Here is a 27,536-nt window from a genome sequence, read left to right as displayed (position 1 = left end):
GCCCTCCTACCTACCCACCCTAGTGCCTTTCCTACCTTACCCCCCTATACCACCTAGTGCCCTCCTACCTTACCCACCCTAGTGCCCTCCTACCTTACCCACCCTAGTGCCCTCCTACCTTACCCACCCTTAGTGCCCTCCTACCTTACCCACCCTAGTGCCCTCCTACCTTACCCACCCTAGTGCCCACCTACCTTACCCACCCTAGTGCCCACCTACCTTACCCACCCTAGTGCCCTCCTACCTTACCCACCCTAGTGCCCACCTACCTTACCCACCCTAGTGCCCACCTACCTTACCCACCCTAGTGCCCTCCTACCTTACCCACCCTAGTGCCCTCCTACCTTACCCACCCTAGTGCCCACCTACCTTACCCACCCTAGTGCCCACCTACCTTACCCACCCTAGTACCCACCTACCTTCTCTTAGTGCTGCTTTTCTCCTCACATAGAGGTAACGCCAGTGGGAGTTTAAGCATTGGAAGGGTTAAAGGTGAGGGAAAGGTGAGTCAGGCCCCGCCCCCCGCCAGGTGAGATTAATCAGTGGGGGGCAAATCTCTCCAACGCCGGAACGTGAGTCCCACCCCCGGGGCTAAAGGGCTAAACCATTAGATAACTGTGGTGCCCCTGGAAATTGCCCTGTGCAGGGGTGAGAGAGAAGGGCCAGAGGGGAAGGTGGGGCAGATACAAAGTTGCACCAGGGGCAGTTACTCGGCAACGACTGACCCCCCCCCCCCACCAACCTGCCCCCGCCCCCCCCGTCAGAAGCGCAGAGGCAAAGTGCAGGTACCGTCTCTTTTCTACTTCTGCCCCCTACAGGGGCAATAGGCAATACTGTAATTGTATAACTGCTGGTGCCCCCCTGGGGCAATACTCTGGTTGTATAACTGCTGGTGCCCCCCTGGGGCAATACTCTGGTTGTATAACTGCTGGTGCCCCCCTGGGGCAATACTCTGGTTGTATAACTCCTGGTGCCCCCCTGGGGCAATACTCTGATTGTATAACTGCTGGTGCCCCCCTGAGGCAATACTCTGGTTGTATAACTCCTGGTGCCCCCCTGGGGCAATACTCTGGTTGTATAACTCCTGGTGCCCCATGTGGGGCAATACTCTGATTGTATAACTGCTGGTGCCCCCCTGGGGCAATACTCTGGTTGTATAACTCCTGGTGCCCCATGTGGGGCAATACTCTGGTTGTATAACTCCTGGTGCCCCCCTGGGGCAATACTCTGGTTGTATAACTGCTGGTGCCCCCCTGGGGCAATACTCTGGTTGTATAACTCCTGGTGCCCCATGTGGGGCAATACTCTGATTGTATAACTGCTGGTGCCCCCCTGGGGCAATACTCTGGTTGTATAACTCCTGGTGCCCCCCTGAGGCAATACTCTGGTTGTATAACTCCTGGTGCCCCCCTGGGGCAATACTCTGGTTGTATAACTGCTGGTGCCCCCCTGGGGCAATACTCTGGTTGTATAACTCCTGGTGCCCCATGTGGGGCAATACTCTGATTGTATAACTGCTGGTGCCCCCCTGGGGCAATACTCTGGTTGTATAACTCCTGGTGCCCCATGTGGGGCAATACTCTGATTGTATAACTGCTGGTGCCCCCCTGGGGCAATACTCTGGTTGTATAACTCCTGGTGCCCCCCTGGGGCAATGCTCTGGTTGTATAACTGCTGGTGCCCCCCTGGGGCAATACTCTGGTTGTATAACTCCTGGTGCCCCATGTGGGGCAATACTCTGATTGTATAACTCCTGGTGCCCCATGTGGGGCAATACTCTGATTGTATAACTGCTGGTGCCCCTTCAGGGGTAATGTATTTATAGTCCTTCTGGTAACCGCTGGTAGCAATAGTGTAACTATAACCGCTGGCGCCCCCTGTAGGTGTATTACTGTAATTGTAGAACCCCCGGTGCCCCCTGTAGGTGTATTACTGTAATTGTAGAACCCCCGTGCCCCCTGTAGGTGTATTACTGTAATTGTAGAACCCCCGGTGCCCCCTGTAGGTGTATTACTGTAATTGTAGAACCCCCGGTGCCCCCTGTAGGTGTATTACTGTAATTGTAGAACCCCCGTGCCCCCTGTAGGTGTATTACTGTAATTGTAGAACCCCCGGTGCCCCCTGTAGGTGTATTACTGTAATTGTAGAACCCCCGGTGCCCCCTGTAGGTGTATTACTGTAATTGTAGAACCCCCGGTGCCCCCTGTAGGTGTATTACTGTAATTGTAGAACCCCCGGTGCCCCCTGTAGGTGTATTACTGTAATTGTAGAACCCCCGGTGCCCCCTGTAGGTGTATTACTGTAATTGTAGAACCCCCGGTGCCCCCTGTAGGTGTATTACTGTAATTGTAGAACCCCCGGTGCCCCCTGTAGGTGTATTACTGTAATTGTAGAACCCCCGGTGCCCCCTGTAGGTGTATTACTGTAATTGTAGAACCCCCGGTGCCCCCTGTAGGTGTATTTTTATGATACAGTTGGTGTACCTGGTGCTGTCATTGCAGTCACATATGGAGAAGGTATGTCGCTTGGCCAATCAGAGATGCCATTCAGCCCCCACCCCAGAGATGATTTCCAGGAGGACTGGGCACTATGGCAGCTCCTGGCACCCTTGGGCACTATGGCAGCTCCTGGCACCCTTGGGCACTATGGCAGCTCCTGGCACCCTTGGGCACTATGGCAGCTCCCTTTCCATAGAAATAGGCAAATGCACAGATGATAAAGTAAAACTTGGTTCTATTTACCCTTGAAATTTAAAGACATTCAGTGATTAGATAAACACCACAAAGGCCAAAGTCACACATTATTTCTCATATCTTCCCACCCCCTGAGCCCCCCGACTCTGCAGCTGTAACGACGCCCTGTGAGTCCCTCAGTCTCCCTATGGGTCGGTGTCTATTCCTGTAATGGGGGGGGGGGCACAGGCCGGGGGACGCTATTTAAAGCCAGTGAAATAATCCAGTAAATAAAGGTGCTGGGGGCAGGGAGAGAATCCCAGCTGCTGTAGGGGGGCTGCCCCCAAATCCCCCTCCCACTAGTTACCCAGAGGGGTTCCATACAGGGGGTGGGGTCCCCCAAATCCCCCTCCCACTAGTTACCCAGAGGGGTTCCATACAGGGGGTGGGGTCCCCCAAATCCCCCTCCCACTAGTTACCCAGAGGGGTTCCATACAGGGGGTGGGGTCCCCCAAATCCCCCTCCCACTAGTTACCCAGAGGGGTTCCATACAGGGGGTGTGGTCCCCCAAATCCCCCTCCCACTAGTTACCCAGAGGGGTTCCATACAGGGGGTGGGGGCCCCCAAATCCCCCTCCCACTAGTTACACACCCAGAGGGGTTCCATACAGGGGGTGGGGGCCCAAAATGAATTTGCTGTGGGGCCCAGTAATTCCTGGTTACGCCATTGGCCAAGCCTTGGGGAGGAGCTTACACTATACAGGAAAGAAGCGAGATATTGGGGTGCGCCACCCCCTCTGCCCTCACTCGCCCATTGAGTTCAGTCAGTGAATGTCGGGGGTCCATCTCCGGTCCGTGACCCCCCGGAATCTCCCCTCACATGTCGGGCTCCGCGTCCATACAGGTCTCCCAGGGGTTCCTGGGCATGCGCGGCAGGGAGATGAGCACCAGGGCGACGCCGCACACGAACAGCAGCACGAAGGCGGCGCAGGCGCAGGCGAAGGACCACGAATAATAATACTCGATCCAGACCGTCTCCTTACTGTCTATCATCCGGTGCACCGACTGTCTGATCACTTCCGCCGAGATAATCATGCACAGCCCTGCAACGGCAAGCCGGGGGTTAATCTAATGTTTCTTAGATGGGAATTCAGCTGTTTAACTGGATGTATTGCATTGGCTGAGCACAAACCCCTCCCCCTGTGAGCTGCCATCATAGAGTTCTAGTCCCACCCACTGCTTGGGTCACAGACTCCCTGCCCCTCCCCCTATAAACTGTCATCAGAGGGCTCTAGTCCCACCCACTGCTTGTGTCACAGACTCCCTGCCCCTCCCCCTATAAACTGCCATCAGAGGGCGCTAGTCCCACCCACTGCTTGGGTCACAGACTCCCTGCCCCTCCCCCTATAAACTGTCATCAGAGGGCTCTAGTCCCACCCACTGCTTGGGTCACAGACTCCCTGCCCCTCCCCCTATAAACTGCCATCAGAGGGCTCTAGTCCCACCCACTGCTTGAGTCACAGACTCCCTGCCCCTCCCCCTATAAACTGCCATCAGAGGGCGCTAGTCCCACCCACTGCTTGTGTCACAGACTCCCTGCCCCTCCCCCTATAAACTGCCATCAGAGGGCTCTAGTCCCACCCACTGCTTGGGTCACAGACTCCCTGCCCCTCCCCCTATAAACTGTCATCAGAGGGCTCTAGTCCCACCCACTGCTTGGGTCACAGACTCCCTGCCCCTCCCCCTATAAACTGTCATCAGAGGGCTCTAGTCCCACCCACTGCTTGGGTCACAGACTCCCTGCCCCTCCCCCTATAAACTGTCATCAGAGGGCTCTAGTCCCACCCACTGCTTGGGTCACAGACTCCCTGCCCCTCCCCCTATAAACTGTCATCAGAGGGCTCTAGTCCCACCCACTGCTTGGGTCACAGACTCCCTGCCCCTCCCCCTATAAACTGCCATCAGAGGGCTCTAGTCCCACCCACTGCTTGTGTCACAGACTCCCTGCCCCTCCCCCTATAAACTGTCATCAGAGGGCTCTAGTCCCACCCACTGCTTGGGTCACAGACTCCCTGCCCCTCCCCCTATAAACTGCCATCAGAGGGCGCTAGTCCCACCCACTGCTTGTGTCACAGACTCCCTGCCCCTCCCCCTATAAACTGCCATCAGAGGGCGCTAGTCCCACCCACTGCTTGAGTCACAGACTCCCTGCCCCTCCCCCTTATAAGCTGCCATCAGAGGGCTCTAGTCCCACCCACTGCTTGAGTCACAGACTCCCTGCCCCTCCCCCTGTAGGCTGCTATGAGTGGGTGCCCTAGCCCCCTTGCCTTGTTGGCTTACAATGTTGGCGGATTTGTTGCCTCCCTGATTTGCCCCTGAGTGTGGCAGAGACATGGGGGTTTCTAGGGGCACTGGGGGTACAAACCTGCAAAGATGAAGAAGAGGCCGGCGGGTTTGAGCAGGTAGTCGAGCTTCTCCTTGAAGGACAGCAGGGTGCACACTGTGCCCATAGTCATGAACCCCACTCCGATGATGGCGATGGCGGCTGCCGAGATGCTGTACTCTGGGGGGGGGCAAGATCAGGGGGTGAGAGGGCAGAGTGGAGGCTTCTGGGACATACACAACGAGTAACGAGGGTTGGGGGGGCAGGGACATTGGGGAGACAAACGCACAGTGATGTCACAATGGGCCCCTCACCTTTCTGCGTCGTCACCTCGAAAATATCCGCGTTCTCCCCTGAAGTGAAATGCTTGAAGTAGGTGCAGCTGTGCTCTGGGGGGGCAACACAACGGGGGTCAGATCACTCTGCGCGGCCATCTGGTTGCTAAGGTAACTGTGCTTAGCAACCAGGTACCAGTTTGGCAGTCGGACTGAACTTGATGCAAGTGATTATTTTATCATCAGGTCTTTGCCTTGTAGCTATCGACAGCCAATAGGAACAACTGCTGTTATCTCTGGGGTTCTGGGGATTCCCTGCACCCTGATTGTTAGAGATTTGGCTCCACCCCCCTGACCTTATTCCCATGGGATTCCCTGCACCGATTATTAGAGATTTGGCTCCACCCCCCTGACCATATTCCCTTGGCCATGTGGCACTCACATGGTTAAACTGCTCCCACGTTCAGCTTTGTATCTGTCTATCGGTATTGATCCCAATTGGTTATTGATTGTGCTGTAGGGTGAGTGTGAGAGTGGGGTGACTCTGTGGGGGGCAATTCCTTATTGTATGTGGGTCCCTGTGTAAGGGGGTCTTTCTTGGCAGGGGATTGGCTGCCATGTTACTTTACTTGGCGTTCTTGCCCTACTGTCTCCCTCTTGCCCTACTGTCTCCCTCTTGCCCTACTGTCTCCCTCTTGCCCTACTGTCTCCCTCTTGCCCTACTGTCTCCATCTTGCCCTACTGTCCCCATCTTGCCCTACTGTCTCCATCTTGTCCTACTGTCTCCCTCTTGCCCTACTGTCCCCATCTTGCCCTACTGTCTCCATCTTGCCCTACTGTCTCCATCTTGTCCTACTGTCCCCATCTTGTCCTACTGTCTCCATCTTGCCCTACTGTCCCCATCTTGTCCTACTGTCTCCATCTTGTCCTACTGTCCCCATCTTGTCCTACTGTCCCCATCTTGTCCTACTGTCCCCATCTTGTCCTACTGTCCCCATCTTGCCCTACTGTCTCCATCTTGTCCTACTGTCCCCATCTTGTCCTACTGTCTCCATCTTGCCCTACTGTCTCCATCTTGCCCTACTGTCTCCATCTTGTCCTACTGTCCCCATCTTGTCCTACTGTCCCCATCTTGTCCTACTGTCTCCATCTTGCCCTACTGTCCCCATCTTGCCCTACTGTCTCCATCTTGCCCTGCTGTCTCCATCTTGTCCTACTGTCCCCATCTTGTCCTACTGTCTCCATCTTGTCCTACTGTCCCCATCTTGTCCTACTGTCTCCATCTTGCCCTACTGTCTCCATCTTGCCCTACTGTCTCCATCTTGTCCTACTGTCCCCATCTTGTCCTACTGTCCCCATCTTGTCCTACTGTCTCCATCTTGCCCTACTGTCCCCATCTTGCCCTACTGTCCCCATCTTGTCCTACTGTCCCCATCTTGCCCTACTGTCTCCATCTTGCCCTACTGTCCCCATCTTGTCCTACTGTCCCCATCTTGCCCTACTGTCTCCATCTTGTCCTACTGTCCCCATCTTGTCCTACTGTCCCCATCTTGTCCTACTGTCTCCATCTTGCCCTACTGTCCCCATCTTGTCCTACTGTCTCCATCTTGTCCTACTGTCCCCATCTTGTCCTACTGTCCCCATCTTGTCCTACTGTCTCCATCTTGCCCTACTGTCTCCATCTTGCCCTACTGTCTCCATCTTGTCCTACTGTCCCCATCTTGTCCTACTGTCCCCATCTTGTCCTACTGTCTCCATCTTGCCCTACTGTCCCCATCTTGCCCTACTGTCTCCATCTTGCCCTACTGTCCCCATCTTGCCTTACTGTCCCCATCTTGCCCTACTGTCCCCATCTTGCCCTACTGTCCCCATCTTGCCCTACTGTCCCCATCTTGCCCTACTGTCTCCATCTTGCCCTACTGTCCCCATCTTGCCCTACTGTCCCCATCTTGCCCTACTGTCTCCATCTTGCCCTACTGCCTCCATCTTGCCCTACTGCCTCCATCTTGCCCTACTGCCCCCATCTTGCCTTACTGTCCCCATCTTGCCCTACTGTCCCCATCTTGCCCTACTGTCCCCATCTTGCCCTACTGTCCCCATCTTGCCCTACTGTCCCCATCTTCTTGCCCTACTGTCTCCATCTTGCCCTACTATCTCCATCTTTGCCCCGGGCAGGGGCTGTTAGGGATCTGGGGTATCTGTGTGTGGGGCCACAGTCACTCAGTCCTTCCCATAAACACCAGCTCTATACTGGGAAGCAACTGGGAAATAGTAGCAGCCAATAAAGAGCCGATTACTCCCACTGGGGCCGAGGGATCAAGTTCGTTTGTTGGAATATTCGTTCCCCAGTTGCCTCCCCATATTTATATATTGAGTTCTACATGGGGGGCGGGGCCTAACTGATTGCTCCTCCCTCCCAGGGTTTCCATTGTGGGGTTGATCACATGACATTGTGACTGGCAAGTCCCCCCCCTTGTGCTGGGTGAATGGGCCCTGTGCCCACCATCTGCCCCCTGGGCCCCATGTGACATATTTGTGGTACTTACTGGGCCTGTGTATGAAGGCACTGCTACAGCATTCTCCATTAGAATCTCCGTCCCTTTATTAATTGTATTGCCTGACACTGTACTTTTTTATGGCCCAGTGCCCAAAGCACCAGCTCCCCGGCCTCCTGTTCAGGACGGACCTCATTAATAAATGCCTTGGAGGCCTGCCAATCAGAAGCCATGCCAAGAGTCACATGATCACCATTATATTGTTCTTCCCTGCAGCAGATAGATGCACAGGGGCCCTTCCTCAGGATTAAGGGGCCCCACCCAAGGGGGCGGGATATTAGCCCACCAGTCACCAAGCCCCCCTGTAAGTAGAATGGGGCTCCAATGAAAAAGTAAATGCCCCCGGTCTGCTATGGCCAAGCCCTTTGTGCCCAACCCTACCCATTCCCATACAAGTCCCACCCCTTCCTGTCTCTTAGGCCCCCCCGTCCCCCTCTGATGGTGGCCCCTATATCTTCCAGGGCCCCAATACAAATACAGTGGGGCAAGATGGAGACATTGGGGCACAATCTGCACTTTCAATCAATGTTGCTGAACCTGTGGGCCATCAGTTATAACCCCAAGCTGCTGGGAATTCTGGGAGTTGTAGTCTAACACAGCTGAACAAATAGGGGCCCACAAACACTCTCCCCCCGTGGGGCCCCTAATTAGGCCAGCGTGGCCCTTGGCACGGAGCTAATTGCGGCGCTTGTGCATCTGTCAGTCACACTTGCTGCCACGTGGGGGGCATTATTGGGGGTTTTGGTGCATTTTGCTGACAGGCTGCAGCTGTTCCATTTGCCGGGGGGGGGTTGCCTGGGGGCAGCTGGGCACAAGATTAATCCTGCTGATTGGCCACTTTATTCCCACAGTCCTTTTGTGCCCTGACATGCCCCCACCTGGGCTCTCAGGCTGCCCCCGCCATTAGCAATGGGCTGATCCTGCTTAACCCATTGACTGCCAGAAGTTTTATTTAGGTGCCAGGCTTTCCCCATGGGGCGATACTACAACTCCCAGCATGCACAGCCAGATAGCAAGGGCTCCGTGTGGTCATGTGACATATAGATTTGCACTTTCTTGTAGGAAATCAGTGTCCCTGGGAAGTCAATTCCTTTGCTCGCTGCACTTCCTGTTACCGAAAGGAAACTGCACTGCCCCCTGCCTGTGGCCCCTGCCTATCGCCCCCTGCCTGTGGCCCCCTGCGGGACTTTACCCAGGGCCCCTGAGACCCCCTCAGCTAAAAGCGGCCTATGGATTCCAGGCACTTCCCAATATCCATTTATGACAGGGAGGGAATGTCGGCCCCGGGGCCCCTATAAAAGTTTATTTATACCCAGGGAATTAATGTGGGTGCGGAGCCTCAGGGAGACTTGAGTTACACGTGTGGCACTAGTGGTGCATCTGGGGAGTAGAAAGGGAAGGGGCAGTGACCCCCCCACACACCTGCCCCTGTCACTCACCCCCGGCTCCGGCTCTCTGGGGCAGGTGGATCTTTATAGCCCTGGATTCCCATACGTGCCCCATACATAGGATTCCCTTTCCCTCCTGCACTCTATAAATATGCCACTAGCCATTTGCCCCGGGGCAGCCCAGTGACTGACACGTGTGCTACGGCCTGTAGGGCCCCCAGTATGAGCCAGTGAGTGGCAGCACTAGGGGCAATCTGGCCCAGTATGGGGGGGTATGTGTGGGAAGGGTTACTGCCTACTCTATACCTACATACCCACATACATACATACCTATTTACATATCTATTTACATACATACATACCTATTTACATACATACCTATTTACATACATACCTATTTACATACATACCTATTTACATACATACATACCTATTTACATACATACCTATTTACATACATACCTATTTACATACATACATACCTATTTACATACATACCTATTTACATACATACCTATTTACATACATACATACCTATTTACATACATACCTATTTACATACATACCTATTTACATACATACATACCTATTTACATACAGACGTACATATTTACGTACGTACATACATACCTATTTACATACATACCTATTTACATACATACATACCTATTTACATACATACCTATTTACATACATACCTATTTACGTACATACATACCTATTTACATACATACCTATTTACGTACATACATACCTATTTACATACGTACCTATTTACATACATACCTATTTACATACATACATACCTATTTACATACATACCTATTTACATACATACCTATTTACATACATACATACCTATTTACATACAGACGTACATATTTACGTACGTACATACATACCTATTTACATACATACCTATTTACATACATACATACCTATTTACATACATACCTATTTACATACATACCTATTTACGTACATACATACCTATTTACATACATACCTATTTACATACATACATACCTATTTACATACATACCTATTTACATACATACCTATTTACATACATACATACCTATTTACATACAGACGTACATATTTACGTACATACATACCTATTTACATACATACCTATTTACGTACATACATACATACCTATTTACATACAGACGTACATATTTACGTACATACATACCTATTTACATACATACCTATTTCCGTACATACATACCTATTTACATACATACCTATTTACATACATACAAACCTATTTACATACATATTTACGTACATACATACCTATTCACATACAGACATACATATTTACGTACGTACATACCTATTTACATACATACATACCTATTTACATACATACATACCTATTTACATACAGACATACATATTTACGTACATACATACCTATTTACATACATACCTATTTACATACATACAAACCTATTTACATACATATTTACGTACATACATACCTATTTACATACATACCTATTTACGTACATACATACCTATTTACATACATACCTATTTACATACATACAAACCTATTTACATACATATTTACATACATACCTATTTACATACATACCTATTTACATACAGACATACATATTTACGTACGTACATACCTATTTACATACAGACATACATATTTACATACGTACATACCTATTTACATACATACAAACCTATTTACATACATACCTATTTACATACATACCTATTTACATACAGACATACATATTTACGTACATACCTATTTACATACAGATAAACCTATTTACATACGTACCTATTTACATACATACCTATTTACATACAGACATACATATTTACGTACATACATACCTATTTACATACATACAAACCTATTTACATACATATTTACGTACATACATACCTATTTACATACATACCTATTTACGTACATACATACCTATTTGCATACATACCTATTTACATACATACAAACCTATTTACATACATATTTACATACATACCTATTTACATACATACCTATTTACATACAGACATACATATTTACGTACGTACATACCTATTTACATACAGACATACATATTTACATACGTACATACCTATTTACATACATACAAACCTATTTACATACATACCTATTTACATACATACCTATTTACATACAGACATACATATTTACGTACATACCTATTTACATACAGATAAACCTATTTACATACGTACATATTTACATACATACCTATTTACATACAGACATACATATTTACGTACATACCTATTTACATACAGATAAACCTATTTACATACGTACATATTTACATACATACATATTTACATACGTACATACCTATTTACATACATACAAACCTATTTACATACATACCTATTTACATACATACCTATTTACATACAGACATACATATTTACGTACGTACATACCTATTTACATACAGACATACATATTTACATACGTACATACCTATTTACATACATACAAACCTATTTACATACATACCTATTTACATACATACCTATTTACATACAGACATACATATTTACGTACATACCTATTTACATACAGATAAACCTATTTACATACGTACATATTTACATACATACCTATTTACATACATACAAACCTATTTACATACATATTTATGTACATACATACTTATTTACATACATACCTATTTACATACATACCTATTTACATACCTATTTACATACCTATTTACATACATACCTATTTACATACATATTTATGTGCATACATACCTATTTACATACATACCTATTTACATACATATTTATGTACATACATACCTATTTACATACATACAAACCTATTTACATACATATTTATGTACATACATACCTAGTTACATACATACCTATTTACGTACAAACATACCTATTTACATACAGACATACATATTTACGTACGTACATACCTATTAACATACATACAAACCTATTTACATACATACCTATTTACATACAGACATACATATTTACGTACGTACATACCTATTTACATACATACAAACCTATTTACATACATACAAACCTATTTACATACATATTTACGTACATACATACCTATTTACATACATATTTACGTACATACATACCTATTTACATACAAACCTATTTACATACATACATACATACATATTTACATACATACCTATTTACATACATATTTACATACATACCTATTTACATACATACATATTTACATACATACCTATTTACATACATACCTATTTACATACATACCTATTTACATACATACCTATTTACATACATACATATTTACATACATACATACATATTTACATACATACCTATTTACATACATACCTATTTACATACATACATATTTACATACATACCTATTTACATACATACATATTTACATACATACCTATTTACATACATACATATTTACATACATACCTATTTACATACATACATACCTACATACATAGAGAAAGAAAGTTTGCCAGCGCTTAGTTTGCCTTTAAAAATAATTTTTACAAAAAATGAGGTGTTAGTACCACACTTTGGCCAAAATATGTAAGCTCACGTGCCGCGTCAAGGCCCCTCATTATACGCGAGTCCTACACTGTCTAATGACTTTGAGTCTGTGATGCAATTAAAATAAAGTCCCCCAGGAAACAATGTGAGTGAGTAGTGAGACCTATTGCACCTTTAGCTCAAACCCCAGCTCAGTAGCACTCACATGGAAGTGATTCATTGGTTTAAAGGCTACATAGCAGCTAGAAGCAATATTTGGCTACAATTTGTACACAAATTATACCTACATACATACCTATTTACCTACATACATACCTATTTACCTACATACATACCTATTTACCTACATACATACCTATTTACCTACATACATACCTATTTACATACATACATACCTATTTACCTACATACATACCTATTTACCTACATACATACCTATTTACATACATACCTATTTACATACATACCTATTTACATACATACATACATACCTATTTACATACATACATACCTATTTACCTACATACATACCTATTTACATACATACATACCTATTTACATACATACCTATTTACATACATACATACCTATTTACATACATACCTATTTACCTACATACATACCTATTTACATACATACATACCTATTTACCTACATACATACCTATTTACATACATACATACCTATTTACATACATACATACCTATTTACATACATACATACCTATTTACCTACATACATACCTATTTACCTACATACATACCTATTTACATACATACATACCTATTTACCTACATACATACCTATTTACATACATACCTATTTACATACATACCTATTTACATACATACATACCTATTTACATACATACATACCTATTTACCTACATACATACCTATTTACATACATACCTATTTACATACATACCTATTTACATACATACATACCTATTTACATACATACATACCTATTTACATACATACTTACCTATTTACATACATACCTATTTACATACATACCTATTTACATACATACATACCTATTTACATACATACTTTATGTATTTCCCTCTGCCCAGTGATCACTAACAACCCCCCATAGGGGTAGGAAATATGGGGTAGAGGGCAGGGAGAAGTTTAGGGGGTCCCTTGCTCTGCCTCTTACCCCCAGTGACCAGATACTGGGGAGGGGCATCACCTGAATCACCACACATGGGGCCACTGGGTGGGGGCAGACCCATGAGTGTGGGGGGGCTGCAGACAGAGGTGGCCCCTCCTATAATCCATGGGCCCTACTCCCCCCGCACCAGTGATAGATGGTCCTGCCTTGGTATACTGAGCCTCATAGGCCAGCGGATTGCCATATGGTCCTACCCAGTGAGTGCCCTGAGGTCCTACCCAGTGAGTGCCCAACGGTCCTACCCAGTGAGTGCCCAACGGTCCTACCCAGTGAGTGCCCTGAGGTCCTACCCAGTGAGCGCCCTGAGGTCCTACCCAGTGAGCGCCCTGAGGTCCTACCCAGTGAGCGCCCTGAGGTCCTACCCAGTGAGCGCCCTGAGGTCCTACCCAGTGAGTGCCCTGAGGTCCTACCCAGTGAGTGCCCTGAGGTCCTACCCAGTGAGTGCCCTGAGGTCCTACCCAGTGAGCGCCCAGAGGTCCTACCCAGTGAGCGCCCTGAGGTCCTACCAGTGAGTGCCTAACGGTCCTACCCAGTGAGCGCCCAGAGGTCCTACCCAGTGAGCGCCCTGAGGTCCTACCAGTGAGTGCCTAACGGTCCTACCCAGTGAGCGCCCTGAGGTCCTACCCAGTGAGCGCCCTGAGGTCCTACCCAGTGAGCGCCCTGAGGTCCTACCCAGTGAGCGCCCTGAGGTCCTACCCAGTGAGCGCCCTGAGGTCCTACCCAGTGAGCGCCCAATCGTCCTACCCAGTGAGCGCCCTGAGGTCCTACCCAGTGAGCGCCCTGAGGTCCTACCCAGTGAGCGCCCTGAGGTCCTACCCAGTGAGCGCCCTGAGGTCCTACCCAGTGAGCGCCCTGAGGTCCTACCCAGTGAGCGCCCTGAGGTCCTACCCAGTGAGCGCCCTGAGGTCCTACCCAGTGAGCGCCCAATCGTCCTACCAGTGAGCGCCCTGAGGTCCTACCCAGTGAGCGCCCTGAGGTCCTACCCAGTGAGCGCCCTGAGGTCCTACCCAGTGAGCGCCCTGAGGTCCTTCCCAGTGAGCGCCCTGAGGTCCTACCCAGTGAGCGCCCAATGGTCCTACCCAGTGAGCGCCCAATGGTCCTACCCAGTGAGCGCCCTGAGGTCCTACCCAGTGAGCGCCCTGAGGTCCTACCCAGTGAGCGCCCAATGGACCTACCCAGTGAGCGCCCTGAGGTCCTACCCAGTGAGCGCCCTGAGGTCCTACCCAGTGAGCGCCCTGAGGTCCTACCCAGTGAGCGCCCTGAGGTCCTACCCAGTGAGCGCCCAAGGGTCCTACCCAGTGAGCGCCCTGAGGTCCTACCCAGTGAGCGCCCAACGGACCTACCCAGTGAGCGCCCAAGGGTCCTACCCAGTGAGCGCCCAAGGGTCCTACCCAGTGAGCGCCCAAGGGTCCTACCCAGTGAGCGCCCAAGGGTCCTACCCAGTGAGTGCCCAAGGGTCCTACCCAGTGTGCCCGGCTGAGGTCCTACCCAGTGAGCGCCCTGAGGTCCTACCCAGTGAGCGCCCAAGGGACCTACCCAGTGAGTGCCCAACGGCAATAAGGAACCAATATCAATTGTTCATTAAGTAGGGCCCCCCCGGCCCCCACACTCCAGCCCCCCTATGTGGAACAGTTACAGGTTGGCCCCCAGATGAAATGGGAACCCTGGAATCAGAATTTGGGGGGCAAGTTGGGGAAAGAATCTTTGTTGCCTGGTTACCCTGACTTACTTACCCCCAGGAAGGCTCAGGGGGCCACATCCCTTGATCATAGTCTCCTGATCACTCATGAAAATCTTCTTCTTACACAGCCTCCATAGGCCAAAGTGGGCCACCTCGCAGGACTGGGTGTCGTCGTCCAGTTTGGGGCTCAGTACGGCCCAGTGGTCGCTCATTACGGCCGCCAACATGAGCGAGATGCCCACCAGGGCGATACAGGACGTGACCCGGATCTTCAGCACCTTCAGCTCCTTCATGGCTACTGGCTGGGGCCCTTGGCTAGTGAGCGCTCAGTCTACTCCCTCTGCTCTGTGGCTCCTTGTGCTACTGGGGCCGACACTGGGGGAGACTGGGATGGGCCGGGCCCGGGAGCAGCTGTTGGGATCAGTCACCAACTGGGCACAGACATGGGTGGGGGGGCGGGGGGGGCTTATTAATACACGGAGCGGGGGGGGGGTGCCACCTTCACTCCAAGTGTCGCAACTTCCCCCGTCCCTCCTGTCACTCTGATAGTTGCACAACCCCCTGCTATTGATCAACTGCCCCGTCCTACCCCAACTGCCCCATACTGCCCCTGATCCTACCCCAACTGCCCCATACTGCCCCTGCTCCTACCCCAACTGCCCCATACTGCCCCTGCTCCTACCCCAACTGCCCCATCCTGCCCCATACTGCCCCTGCTCCTACCCCAACTGCCCCATACTGCCCCTGCTCCTACCCCAACTGCCCCATACTGCCCCTGCTCCTACCCCAACTGCCCCGTCCTACCCAACTGCCCCATACTGCCCCTGCTCCTACCCCAACTGCCCCATACTGCCCCTGCTCCTACCCCAACTGCCCCATACTGCCCCTGCTCCTACCCAACTGTCCCATGCTGCCCCTGCCTCCTACCCCAACTGCCACATACTGCCCCTGCTCCTACCCAACTGCCCCCATACTGCCCCTGCTCCTACCCCAACTGCCACATACTGCCCTGCTCCTACCCCAACTGTCCCATGCTGCCCCTGCTCCTACCCCAACTGTCCCATACTGCCCCTGCTCCTACCCCAACTGCCCATACTGCCCCTGCTATTGATCAACTGCCCCGTCCTAGCCCAACTGCCCCATACTGCCCCTGCTCCTAGCCCAACTGCCCCGTCCTGCCCTACTATTGATCAACTGCCCATCCTACCCAACTGCCCATACCCCCCCCCCAACTGCTCCATACTGCCCCTGCTCCTACCCCAACTGTCCCATACTGCCCCTGCCCCTACCCCTGCTCCTACCCCAACTGTCCCATACTGCCCCTGCTCCTACCCCAACTGTCCCATACTGCCCCTGCTCCTACCCCAACTGTCCCATACTGCCCCTGCTCCTACCCCAACTGTCCCATACTGCCCCTGCTCCTACCCCAACTGTCCCATACTGCCCCTGCTCCTACCCCAACTGTCCCATACTGCCCCTGCTCCTACCCCAACTGTCCCATACTGCCCCTGCTCCTACCCCAACTGTCCCATACTGCCCCTGCTTCTACCCCAACTGCCCCATACTGCCCCTAGCCCAACTGCCCTGTCCTGCCCCTACTATTGATCAACTGCCCCGTCCTACCCCAACTGCCCCATACTGCCCCTGCTCCTAGCCCAACTGCCCCGTCCTGCCCCTACTATTGATCAACTGCCCCATCCTACCCCAACTGCCCCATACTGCCCCTGCTCCTACCCCAACTGCCCCATAATGCCCCTGCTCCTACCCCAACTGCCCCATACTGCCCCTGTACTAGCCTTTGCTCCTTTCAGCCTCTTGCACCAAGTCACTATCAACCCCCTCATTGCTTTATGCAGGATTGGGGGGGGGGGGGGCACAGTACCATGTAAAGTGACACCATGCAGTTTATTAAAGGGGAACTCTGCACTCCCCAATATCCACTTAATGTTCCTTAATGTTTTGGGGCCCAGATTAGGCCAATCGGATGCGGTAGTTCTGAGTGTAGAAGATGTGATTGGCCGGGGGGCAGCGGGATGGGCCAGTAACAATAGGCCTCTCAGTGGTCGAGGTGTTAATGTGAGTAAATCCCCCCCCCCCCCCCATCAGCCCTGGGACTTAGTTTCTCCCGCTGGCCCAGTCGGGGGTTAAGGGGGGAACTGAAGTTGGAGTGAAACGTGGGCCAATGTGCTTCCCTGGGCAAAGGCTGGGCCCCATTTCAGCAAAAGGAATGAACACTTTGGGTTTACTTGTCCTTTAAACAGCAGAAAGGAATCTGCGACTGATGCGATGGGACAAGTGAAGCGAATCCATTGCGACTCCTGAGCTACAGCACCCACAGTTAGGGAATCCGACTCCCAGGAACATCTGACTCACCCCAAAACCCCCCAGTCCCTGACTCGCCCCAAAACCCCCCAGTCCCTGACTCACCCCAAAACCCCCCAATCCCTGACTCACCCCAAAACCCCCCAGTCCCTGACTCACCCCAAAACCCCCCAGTCCCTGACTCACCCCAAAACCCCCCAGTCCCTGACTCACCCCAAAACCCCCCAGTCCCTGACTCACCCCAAAACCCCCCAGTCCCTGACTCACCCCAAAACCCCCCAGTCCCTGACTCACCCCAAAACCCCCAATCCCTGACTCACCCCAAAACCCCCCAGTCCCTGACTCGCCCCAAAACCCCCCAGTCCCTGACTCACCCCAAAACCCCCCAGTCCCTGACTCACCCCAAAACCCCCCAGTCCCTGACTCACCCCAAAACCCCCCAATCCCTGACTCACCCCAAAACCCCCCAGTCCCTGACTCACCCCAAAACCCCCCAGTCCCTGACTCACCCCAAAACCCCCAATCCCTGACTCACCCCAAAACCCCCCAGTCCCTGACTCACCCCAAAACCCCCCAATCCCTGACTCACCCCAAAACCCCCCAGTCCCTGACTCACCCCAAAACCCCCCAGTCCCTGACTCACCCCAAAACCCCCCAATCCCTGACTCACCCCAAAACCCCCCAGTCCCTGACTCACCCCAAAACCCCCCAATCCCTGACTCACCCCAAAAACCCCCAGTCCCTGACTCACCCCAAAAACCCCCAGTCCCTGACTCACCCCAAAACCCCCCAGTCCCTGACTCACCCCAAAACCCCCCAGTCCCTGACTCACCCCAAAACCCCCCAGTCCCTGACTCACCCCAAAACCCCCCAGTCCCTGACTCACCCCAAAACCCCCCAGTCCCTGACTCACCCCCCACCCTCTCGTCTGACAGCTGAGGGATTGCGCCCTATGATTGGCCACTTACAGAAGCTGGAGGGTCAGGTGATGCCCAGATTTACAGGCAGTGGCGCTGTTGTGCTGTAGCCCTATGGGAAATACAGGATGTTGGCTGCTAGTGGTGAGACCTGGTACTGCAACCGATAATTTCCCTTATATTTCCTGCACCCCTAGACACAGCGGGGGGCCCCTGCGTAGTACAATCAGCTACAAGAGAAGCACATTTGCCTTTTACCTGCCATTGAGCTCAAGCAGGGGGGCCCCACTGGGGAGAAGGAAGAACAACAAGGGATAATGTACCCCCTACTGTAAATGATAAGGATATTAGCAGTCACTGAGGGGTTCTGTGCCCATATAAAGGCACAAGGCTGCAGGCTGAGTTATACAGGGAACTCTGAGTATCACTCATGTATTATAAGGGATAATGTACCCCCTACTGTAAATGATAAGGATATTAGCAGTCACTGAGGGGTTCTGTGCCCCCCATATAAAGGCACAAGGCTGCAGGCTGAGTTATACAGGGAACTCTGAGTATCACTCATGTATTATAAGGGATAATGTACCCCCTACTGTAAATGATAAGGATATTAGCAGTCACTGAGGGGTTCTGTGCCCCCATATAAAGGCACAAGGCTGCAGGCTGAGTTATACAGGGAACTCTGAGTATCACTCATGTATTATAAGGGATAATGTACCCCCTACTGTAAATGATAAGGATATTAGCAGTCACTGAGGGGTTCTGTGCCCATATAAAGGCACAAGGCTGCAGGCTGAGTTATACAGGGAACTCTGAGTATCACTCATGTATTATAAGGGATAATGTACCCCCTACTGTAAATGATAAGGATATTAGCAGTCACTGAGGGGCTCTGTGCCCCCCATATAAAGGCACAAGGCTGCAGGCTGAGTTATACAGGGAACTCTGAGTATCACTCATGTATTATAAGGGATACTGTACCCCCTACTGTAAATGATAAGGATATTAGCAGTCACTGAGGGGTTCTGTGCCCCCCATATAAAGGCACAAGGCTGCAGGCTGAGTTATACAGGGAACTCTGAGTATCACTCATGTATTATAAGGGATACTGTACCCCCTACTGTAAATGATAAGGATATTAGCAGTCACTGAGGGGTTCTGTGCCCCCCATATAAAGGCACAAGGCTGCAGGCTGAGTTATACAGGGAACTCTGAGTATCACTCATGTATTATAAGGGATAATGTACCCCCTACTGTAAATGATAAGGATATTAGCAGTCACTGAGGGGTTCTGTGCCCCCCATATAAAGGCACAAGGCTGCAGGCTGAGTTATACAGGGAACTCTGAGTATCACTCATGTATTATAAGGGATACTGTACCCCCTACTGTAAATGATAAGGATATTAGCAGTTACTGAGGGGTAACATATAATAAGTAGCTTTTACCCCGGCCTTTTTACTTTTTTTTTAATAGAATGGATATTCTGACACGCTGAGAGCACTGTTAATGGTTTAAAATGATTTGGACACTGAAGGTGAACAGGCCCATTTCCTCAGCTTAACTCCAATTGGCTGCATCTCCTGTCAATCTGCCTCTGATCCCGCCCCTGCTGCAGCATGTCCTGTGAGGGAGGTTAGTGTACCTACACACAGGTAGGGGGAGGGGCCAGTGTGTGAGGGAAAAGCTATGGCTTTTTGGGCCCTGCAGTGCCGGCTGTAAGGGAGGAGTCTGTGCGGGTTTGTGTGACTTGGTGGAGGTGGAAGGAAAAGTTTATTTCTTATTTATGTGTGAGGAGAGAGCACCCTGTCATTTACACTGGGGAAGGGGCGGGCTTTGTGCCTGTGAGGGAGGTCTGACTCAGAGGGGGGCGGGGTCTGATTCACAGGGAGAGAGGGGAGGTTTGTGGGGTGTCTGTATGGGGGGGGTGTCTCTGTATGGGGGGGGTGTCTGTATGGGGGGGGGTGTCTGTATGGGGGGGGTGTCTGTATGGGGGGGGGTGTCTGTATGGGGGGGGGTGTCTGTATGGGGGGGGTCTCTGTATGGGGGGGGTGTCTGTATGGGGGGGGTGTCTGTATGGGGGGGGTGTCTGTATGGGGGGGGTGTCTGTATGGGAGGGGGTGTCTGTATGGGGGGGGTGTCTGTATGGGAGGGGGTGTCTGTATGGGAGGGGGTGTCTGTATGGGAGGGGGTGTCTGTATGGGGGGGGTGTCTGTATGGGGGGGGGTGTCTGTATGGGAGGGGGTGTCTGTATGGGGGGGGTGTCTGTATGGGGGGGTGTCTGTATGGGAGGGGGTGTCTGTATGGGGGGGGTGTCTGTATGGGGGGGTGTCTGTATGGGAGGGGGTGTCTGTATGGGGGGGTGTCTGTATGGGAGGGGTGTCTGTATGGGGGGGGGTTTCTGTAAGGGGGGGGTGTCTGTATGGGAGGGGGTGTCCTGTATGGGAGGGGGTTTCTGTATGGGAGGGGGTTTCTGTATGGGGGGTGTCTGTATGGGGGGGGGTGTCTGTATGGGAGGGGGTGTCTGTATGGGAGGGGGTGTCTGTATGGGAGGGGGTGTCTGTATGGGAGGGGGTGTCTGTATGAGAGGGGGTGTCTGTATGAGAGGGGGTGTCTGTATGGGAGGGGGTTTCTGTATGGGGGGGGGGTGTCTGTATGGGGGGGGGTGTCTGTATGGGAGGGGGTGTCTGTATGGGAGGGGGTGTCTGTATGGGGGGGGTGTCTGTATGGGGGGGGGTGTCTGTATGGGGGGGGTGTCTGTATGGGAGGGGGTTTCTGTATGGGGGGGGTGTCTGTATGGGAGGGGGTGTCTGTATGGGAGGGGGTTTCTGTATGGGGGGGTGTCTGTATGGGAGGGGGTGTCTGTCACTTGTGGGGAGAAGTCTGTGGGGGGGATGTCTGTAATGGAGGGATTTGTGAGAATTGGAATTATCTGCCATGGGGGGTGCAGGCCAATGGGGTTATCCATAGAGAAAAGTCACTCACTGTTGGGCAGGGTGTGTGTGGGGGGGGGGTCACTGGCTTGTCATGGGTCATGTACCCAATGCCACCATCGGGGGGGGAGAGGGGGTGCAGCTGGGCCGGGCCTGGGAATCTTCATAAGGGGTCACGGAACTTACACAATGTACGTAACGTAGTGAGAACTGCCTAGCAACGTAAGTAACTTGTGTATCAAGCAAAAGCCCCCCGCCCCCAATATACTGAAACAGCTGAAGGGAAACCCCCGCCCCCCATATACTGAAACAGCTGAAGGGAAACCCCCCCGCCCCCAATGTACTGAAACAGCTGAAGGGAAACCCCCCCGCCCCCCAATGTATCTGAAACAGCTGAAGGGAAACCCCCCCGCCCCCCAATGTACTGAAACAGCTGAAGGGAAACCCCCCGCCCCCCAATGTACTGAAACGCTGAAGGGAAACCCCCCGCCCCCCAATGTACTGAAACAGCTGAAGGGAAACCCCCCGCCCCCAATGTACTGAAACAGCTGAAGGGAACCCCCCGCCCCCCAATGTACTGAAACAGCTGAAGGGAAAACCCCCCGCCCCCCAATGTACTGAAACAGCTGAAGGGAAACCCCCCCGCCCCCCAATGTACTGAAACAGCTGAGGAAACCCCCCCCCATTACGAAGCTGAAGGGAAACCCCCCCGCCCCCCAATGTACTGAAACAGCTGAAGGGAAACCCCCCCGCCCCCCAATGTACTGAAACAGCTGAAGGGAAACCCCCCCGCCCCCCAATGTACTGAAACAGCTGAAGGGAAACCCCCCCGCCCCCCAATGTACTGAAACAGCTGAAGGGAAACCCCCCTGCCCCCCAATGTACTGAAACAGCTGAAGGGAAACCCCCCCCCCGCCCCCCAATAAACTGACTGACGTATTAGCGCATTAATCAGTGGAATTGTTATATGAACTGCCAATGAATTACCAGGGGCGGGAAGGAGCAATGTCCAATAGGAAACAAGTAAGGGCAAAGCCTGGATGTGATGATGTCAGCATACAGGAAGTTCTGGGTGTGTCAGGTGCAAAATAGGCCCCTCCCATCCCTTCAGGAAACGGACCAGAGAGACAGAAGGACTGACCTATGGGGTATAAACCCTTTACATTGCACCTTTCCTAACACCCGGAGAGCATTGTTATTGGCTTTATAGGGTTTGTACATTGAACAACCCCTTACAGCTCGGCCTATCAGCTCTCCTTCATGGGGAATGGGCACCAGTAGGGCTGGGCGATATACCGTTTAATACCAAAATATAGTAAATAGTAAAAACTATATTTATTTTTCATATACCGCCATACCGGGGTGTCAGGGTACTCACCCGTGCGGCTCGTGCGCCTCCTTGCGTGCCCGTGCGTCCCGTTGTACGTGGGATGTTACGCATTCGTGTCCAGGAGCGCGTGCGTCAAAGCGCACATACATGTCAAAGTGTGCACGTCCGTGACGCGCTGACGGCGCTGGTTCTGCGCTTGCGTGGGGGGTATTTAAACCTATCAAACGCCTCCTCCTGTGCCATGTTGTGTGCGGCCTTGCCTGGGAAACTAAGCCTGCCGGATTTACCACTTTCTGTTGCCGACCCTTCGCTTGCCCGACTCTGATTTTCAATACTGCAGTAATTATTCTCTAATTTATTAGGAAATGGGGTTAACCCCTAATCACGCATGGAAAAAAAAATACCGTCAAATTCCGTGACACCGATATCATTTTGAAAAATACCGTGATATAAACTTTTGGTCATACCGCCCAGCTCTAGCAGTAGCTATAGAGACTTGCTTATTTCATAAAGGAGAGATCAGCTTAAGTATATAGGGATCCTATCTGCCCCCCCACATGGAACCTTCAGCTTCAAGAAGCGCTATTGGTCCCCCAGCTCCATAGACCCAGGCCCAGGGGTCACTGGGAGATTCCCTGTAGCTGTAATTCAGCGCAGACAGGGGCCCCATCATGAGCGGAACCCTGGTCGGTACATCCCCACCGGCCCACACAGGGCTATAGCTGGGGGAGCAGTCGGCCCCATTGACTGGGTTTATTCTCAAGGAAGCCCCCTAGGGGTCAGAGGGCAGTACGGCAGCTGGATCTTATTGGGTCTAAAAGAACCTGCTTCTTTTCCCTGATTGGCTGATCAGTAGAGACAAACATAACAGAAAGATAAAGCCAATGTTGGAATTGAACCCCAGACCTGAGCGCTCCCAGCCGGCCGTGCTACTCGTGTAGCCATCATGTTGGGCTAGTGGGCCTCTTTATCTTTTGGACCTTTCAGTGCAGCCCGGCTCCTCCTCTGGGGCAGCAATAAGTATCAGCGACAAACATGTTTGGGTAAGAAACCCAAGTTGGCCCAATGGTTAGTGCTGCTGCCCGGCGGTGCTGGAGGTGTGAGTTCAAATCCAACCTGGGAATATTCAGCCGGGCTTTTAGTTTTTGCCCCGGGTCTCCACGAGCAACAAAGAAGCAAAACGCCGACCCGGTGCCTGCACTGCCCTCTCTCTACCCTGGGGTCCTGAGTCCAACTCCATCTTGGAGTTTCTATGCTTTCCCTGCATCCACGTGGGCTACTCCCACACTCGCCATTCATACACCACTGAACATACGCCATTCGTACACCACCGAACATACGCCATTCGTACACCACCGAACATACGCCATTCGTACACCACCGAACATACGCCATTCTTACACACCTGCTTTGGAGTTGGCCGACGCACTTACGGAGACAACATCTAAACTCCAAGCAGACAATAGTCAGGCTGGAATTGAACTCAGGACCCAAGAGCTTTCAAGCCGGCAATGCTACCGTTTGGCCACCGTGTCGAACCAGGTCCTTTTGGGTTTCTTCCCTTATGTAGCGCCAACTCAGGCAGCCAAGCTAAAAGCAACTTTGGTGGGAATTGAACTCAGGACCCAAAGGCTCTTGGGCCGGCAATGCTACCGTTTGGCCACCGTGTCGAACCAGGTCCTTTTGGGTTTCTTCCCTTATGTAGCGCCAACTCAGGCAGCCAAGCTAAAAGCAACTCTGGTGGGAATTGAACTCAGGACCAACAAGCTCAAGGAATGCGCTCTAACCAGTGGGCCAACTGTACGGGTCTCGCCCTTCCCCTCTCCATTAGGCTCTCTCTCCCTCCCCATCAGTGTCGCTCAGGGAGAAAATAACATGACAAATAATTCTCCCAAATTGTACCAAGGCCGGAGTTGAACCCACAACCCGACAGCTGTAAGGTACCGGCAGCAACCACTAAGGCAGCTTTCCAACCATGGAGGCGGGGCTCAGTTTTGGGCTGCTAGGTTAGCACATAAAGCTGCTTGTAAATAAGAAGGCATAATGTACCCCCTACTGTAAATGATAAGGATATTAGCAGTCACTGAGGGGTTCTGTGCCCCCCATATAAAGGCACAAGGCTGCAGGCTGAGTTATACAGGGAACTCTGAGTATCACTCATGTATTATAAGGGATAATGTACCCCCTACTGTAAATGATAAGGATATTAGCAGTCACTGAGGGGTTCTGTGCCCCCCATATAAAGGCACAAGGCTGCAGGCTGAGTTATACAGGGAACTCTGAGTATCACTCATGTATTATAAGGGATAATGTACCCCCTACTGTAAATGATAAGGATATTAGCAGTCACTGAGGGGTTCTGTGCCCCCCATATAAAGGCACAAGGCTGCAGGCTGAGTTATACAGGGAACTCTGAGTATCACTCATGTATTATAAGGGATAATGTACCCCCTACTGTAAATGATAAGGATATTAGCAGTCACTGAGGGGTTCTGTGCCCCCCATATAAAGGCACAAGGCTGCAGCCTGAGTTATACAGGGAACTCTGAGTATCACTCATGTATTATAAGGGATAATGTACCCCCTACTGTAAATGATAAGGATATTAGCAGTCACTGAGGGGTTCTGTGCCCCCCATATAAAGGCACAAGGCTGCAGGCTGAGTTATACAGGGAATGTTGAATGAACAGCGCCCCCACTGGCCCCCTAGCAGCAGTGCATAAATAAAGGAGGAGGAGCTGATTGCACTTTGTAGAAATTCTGTATTTAAAGGGACAGTGTCACTAGATCAATGGACAGTATCGGGGGGTGGGGGGGTACACATTACTGGTGCATTTATTTGGACCTAGTGTGTGAGCCAATCAGCGTCTTTCCTCCCACTCCCCATCCACCCAAAGATAAATAAGAATAAAGACCATTTAAGGGGGGCACTGAAATATACTGTATAAACCTGAATTTTCTTAGTTTTACTCATATCGGGTTTTTTATTACTAAAATACACATAACATGCCCTTCATAATGGCATTAAGGTTGGCAGATTATGGGCCATTTCCTACCAGACATGGCCCTTCATCCCTAAAATAAGCAAAATTGTTTAGTTATGTCTGGTTGCCATGGTCATTGACCCTAGCAACTAGCCAGAAAGTGGTAATAATGGCAGACTGGAAGATGAAATAAATGCCCCTTGGGGTCAGTGACCGCAGCAACCACACAGCACTGCACGTACTCTGACTCTGGCAGAAAGTTGAACTGTAAGCTCTTTAGCTCAGCCTTGCCAACCAGATGCTGGGGAGAACCATTTCACCTACACAGCGGGAGCCCTGGGGGGCAGGTTTGGGGGCCAATGGACTAGCTCACAGATTAATTGTGGGGGTGCAAGGGGGTGCTGGGTCATAGATAAAACCACATTTATTGCTGCACTTGTGGAATATTCCTGAAGGAAACAGTCATAGGATTTATTGGAAACAGTCAGGTATAGAATATTTATACAATGGTGGGACTGACGGGGGGGCCGAGGCTTCAGCCCACAGGGCCCAGTGATGCAATTGTTCCACCTGCTGCATGGCTCATTGGAAACCAGCGCAGCCGACAGCATGTGGATCCATATTTAGCCAATAAGGGAGGGGGGAAATCTCAGGGCGTCTGATTGGAAGAGTTAAGGGGGCACAAAGGGAATGTTGGGGGGTTGCTTTTCTGGGGCTGAGTTACCACAAATGTACAGTGGCCCCCCCATTAGGAGGGCACGGGCTGCTCCCCGCAAATGTAAACAGGCTCCCCTATGGCAGGGCATGGGCTGCTCCCCACAAATGTACAGTGGCCCCCCCATTAGGAGGGCACGGGCTGCTCCCCGCAAATGTAAACAGGCCCCCCTATGGCAGGGCACGGGCTGCTCCCCGCAAATGTAAACAGGCCCCCCTATGGCAGGGCATGGGCTGCTCCCCGCAAATGTACACAGGCCCCCCTATGGCAGGGCACGGGCTGCTCCCCGCAAATGTACAGTGGCCCCCCCATTAGGAGGGCACGGGCTGCTCCCCGCGAATGTACACAGGCCCCCCTATGGCAGGGCACAGGCTGCTCCCCGCAAATGTACAGTGGCCCCCCCATTAGGAGGGCACGGGCTGCTCCCCGCGAATGTCCACCCCCCCCTATGGCAGGGCACAGGCTGCTCCCCGCGAATGTACACTGGCCCCCCTATGGCAGGGCACAGGCTGCTCCCCGCGAATGTACAGTGGCCACCCTATGGCAGGGCACGGGCTGCTCCCCGCGAATGTACAGTGGCCACCCTATGGCAGGGCACGGGCTGCTCCCCGCAAATGTACAGTGGCCACCCTATGGCAGGGCACGGGCTG

General features: G+C 51.1%; 1 protein-coding gene and 1 long non-coding RNA gene across 2 annotated transcripts; one reads left to right on the top strand and one right to left on the bottom strand.

Moving 5' to 3' along the window:
• The first annotated feature begins 1,758 nt into the window (after positions 1–1,758).
• On the top strand, positions 1,759–3,295 carry LOC116408015. The gene is made up of 2 exons (XR_004220672.1): positions 1,759–2,414; positions 2,456–3,295. It is a non-coding gene; the product is annotated as an uncharacterized LOC116408015 (long non-coding RNA).
• cacng1 (calcium channel, voltage-dependent, gamma subunit 1) lies at positions 2,717–16,037 on the bottom strand. The gene is given in 4 exon segments (NM_001011035.1): positions 2,717–3,774; positions 5,097–5,234; positions 5,369–5,443; positions 15,740–16,037. Coding segments are annotated over 4 exon segments (681 nt in total). The 5' UTR covers positions 15,981–16,037; the 3' UTR covers positions 2,717–3,547.
• Between the last annotated feature and the right edge of the window lie 11,499 nt (positions 16,038–27,536).

Source organism: Xenopus tropicalis, chromosome 10 (assembly GCF_000004195.4).
Source record: "Xenopus tropicalis strain Nigerian chromosome 10, UCB_Xtro_10.0, whole genome shotgun sequence".
Classification (NCBI taxonomy): domain Eukaryota; kingdom Metazoa; phylum Chordata; class Amphibia; order Anura; family Pipidae; genus Xenopus; species Xenopus tropicalis.
The sequence above is the reverse complement of the archived record's forward strand: the minus strand, read 5'-3'. Positions and strand labels throughout refer to the sequence as shown.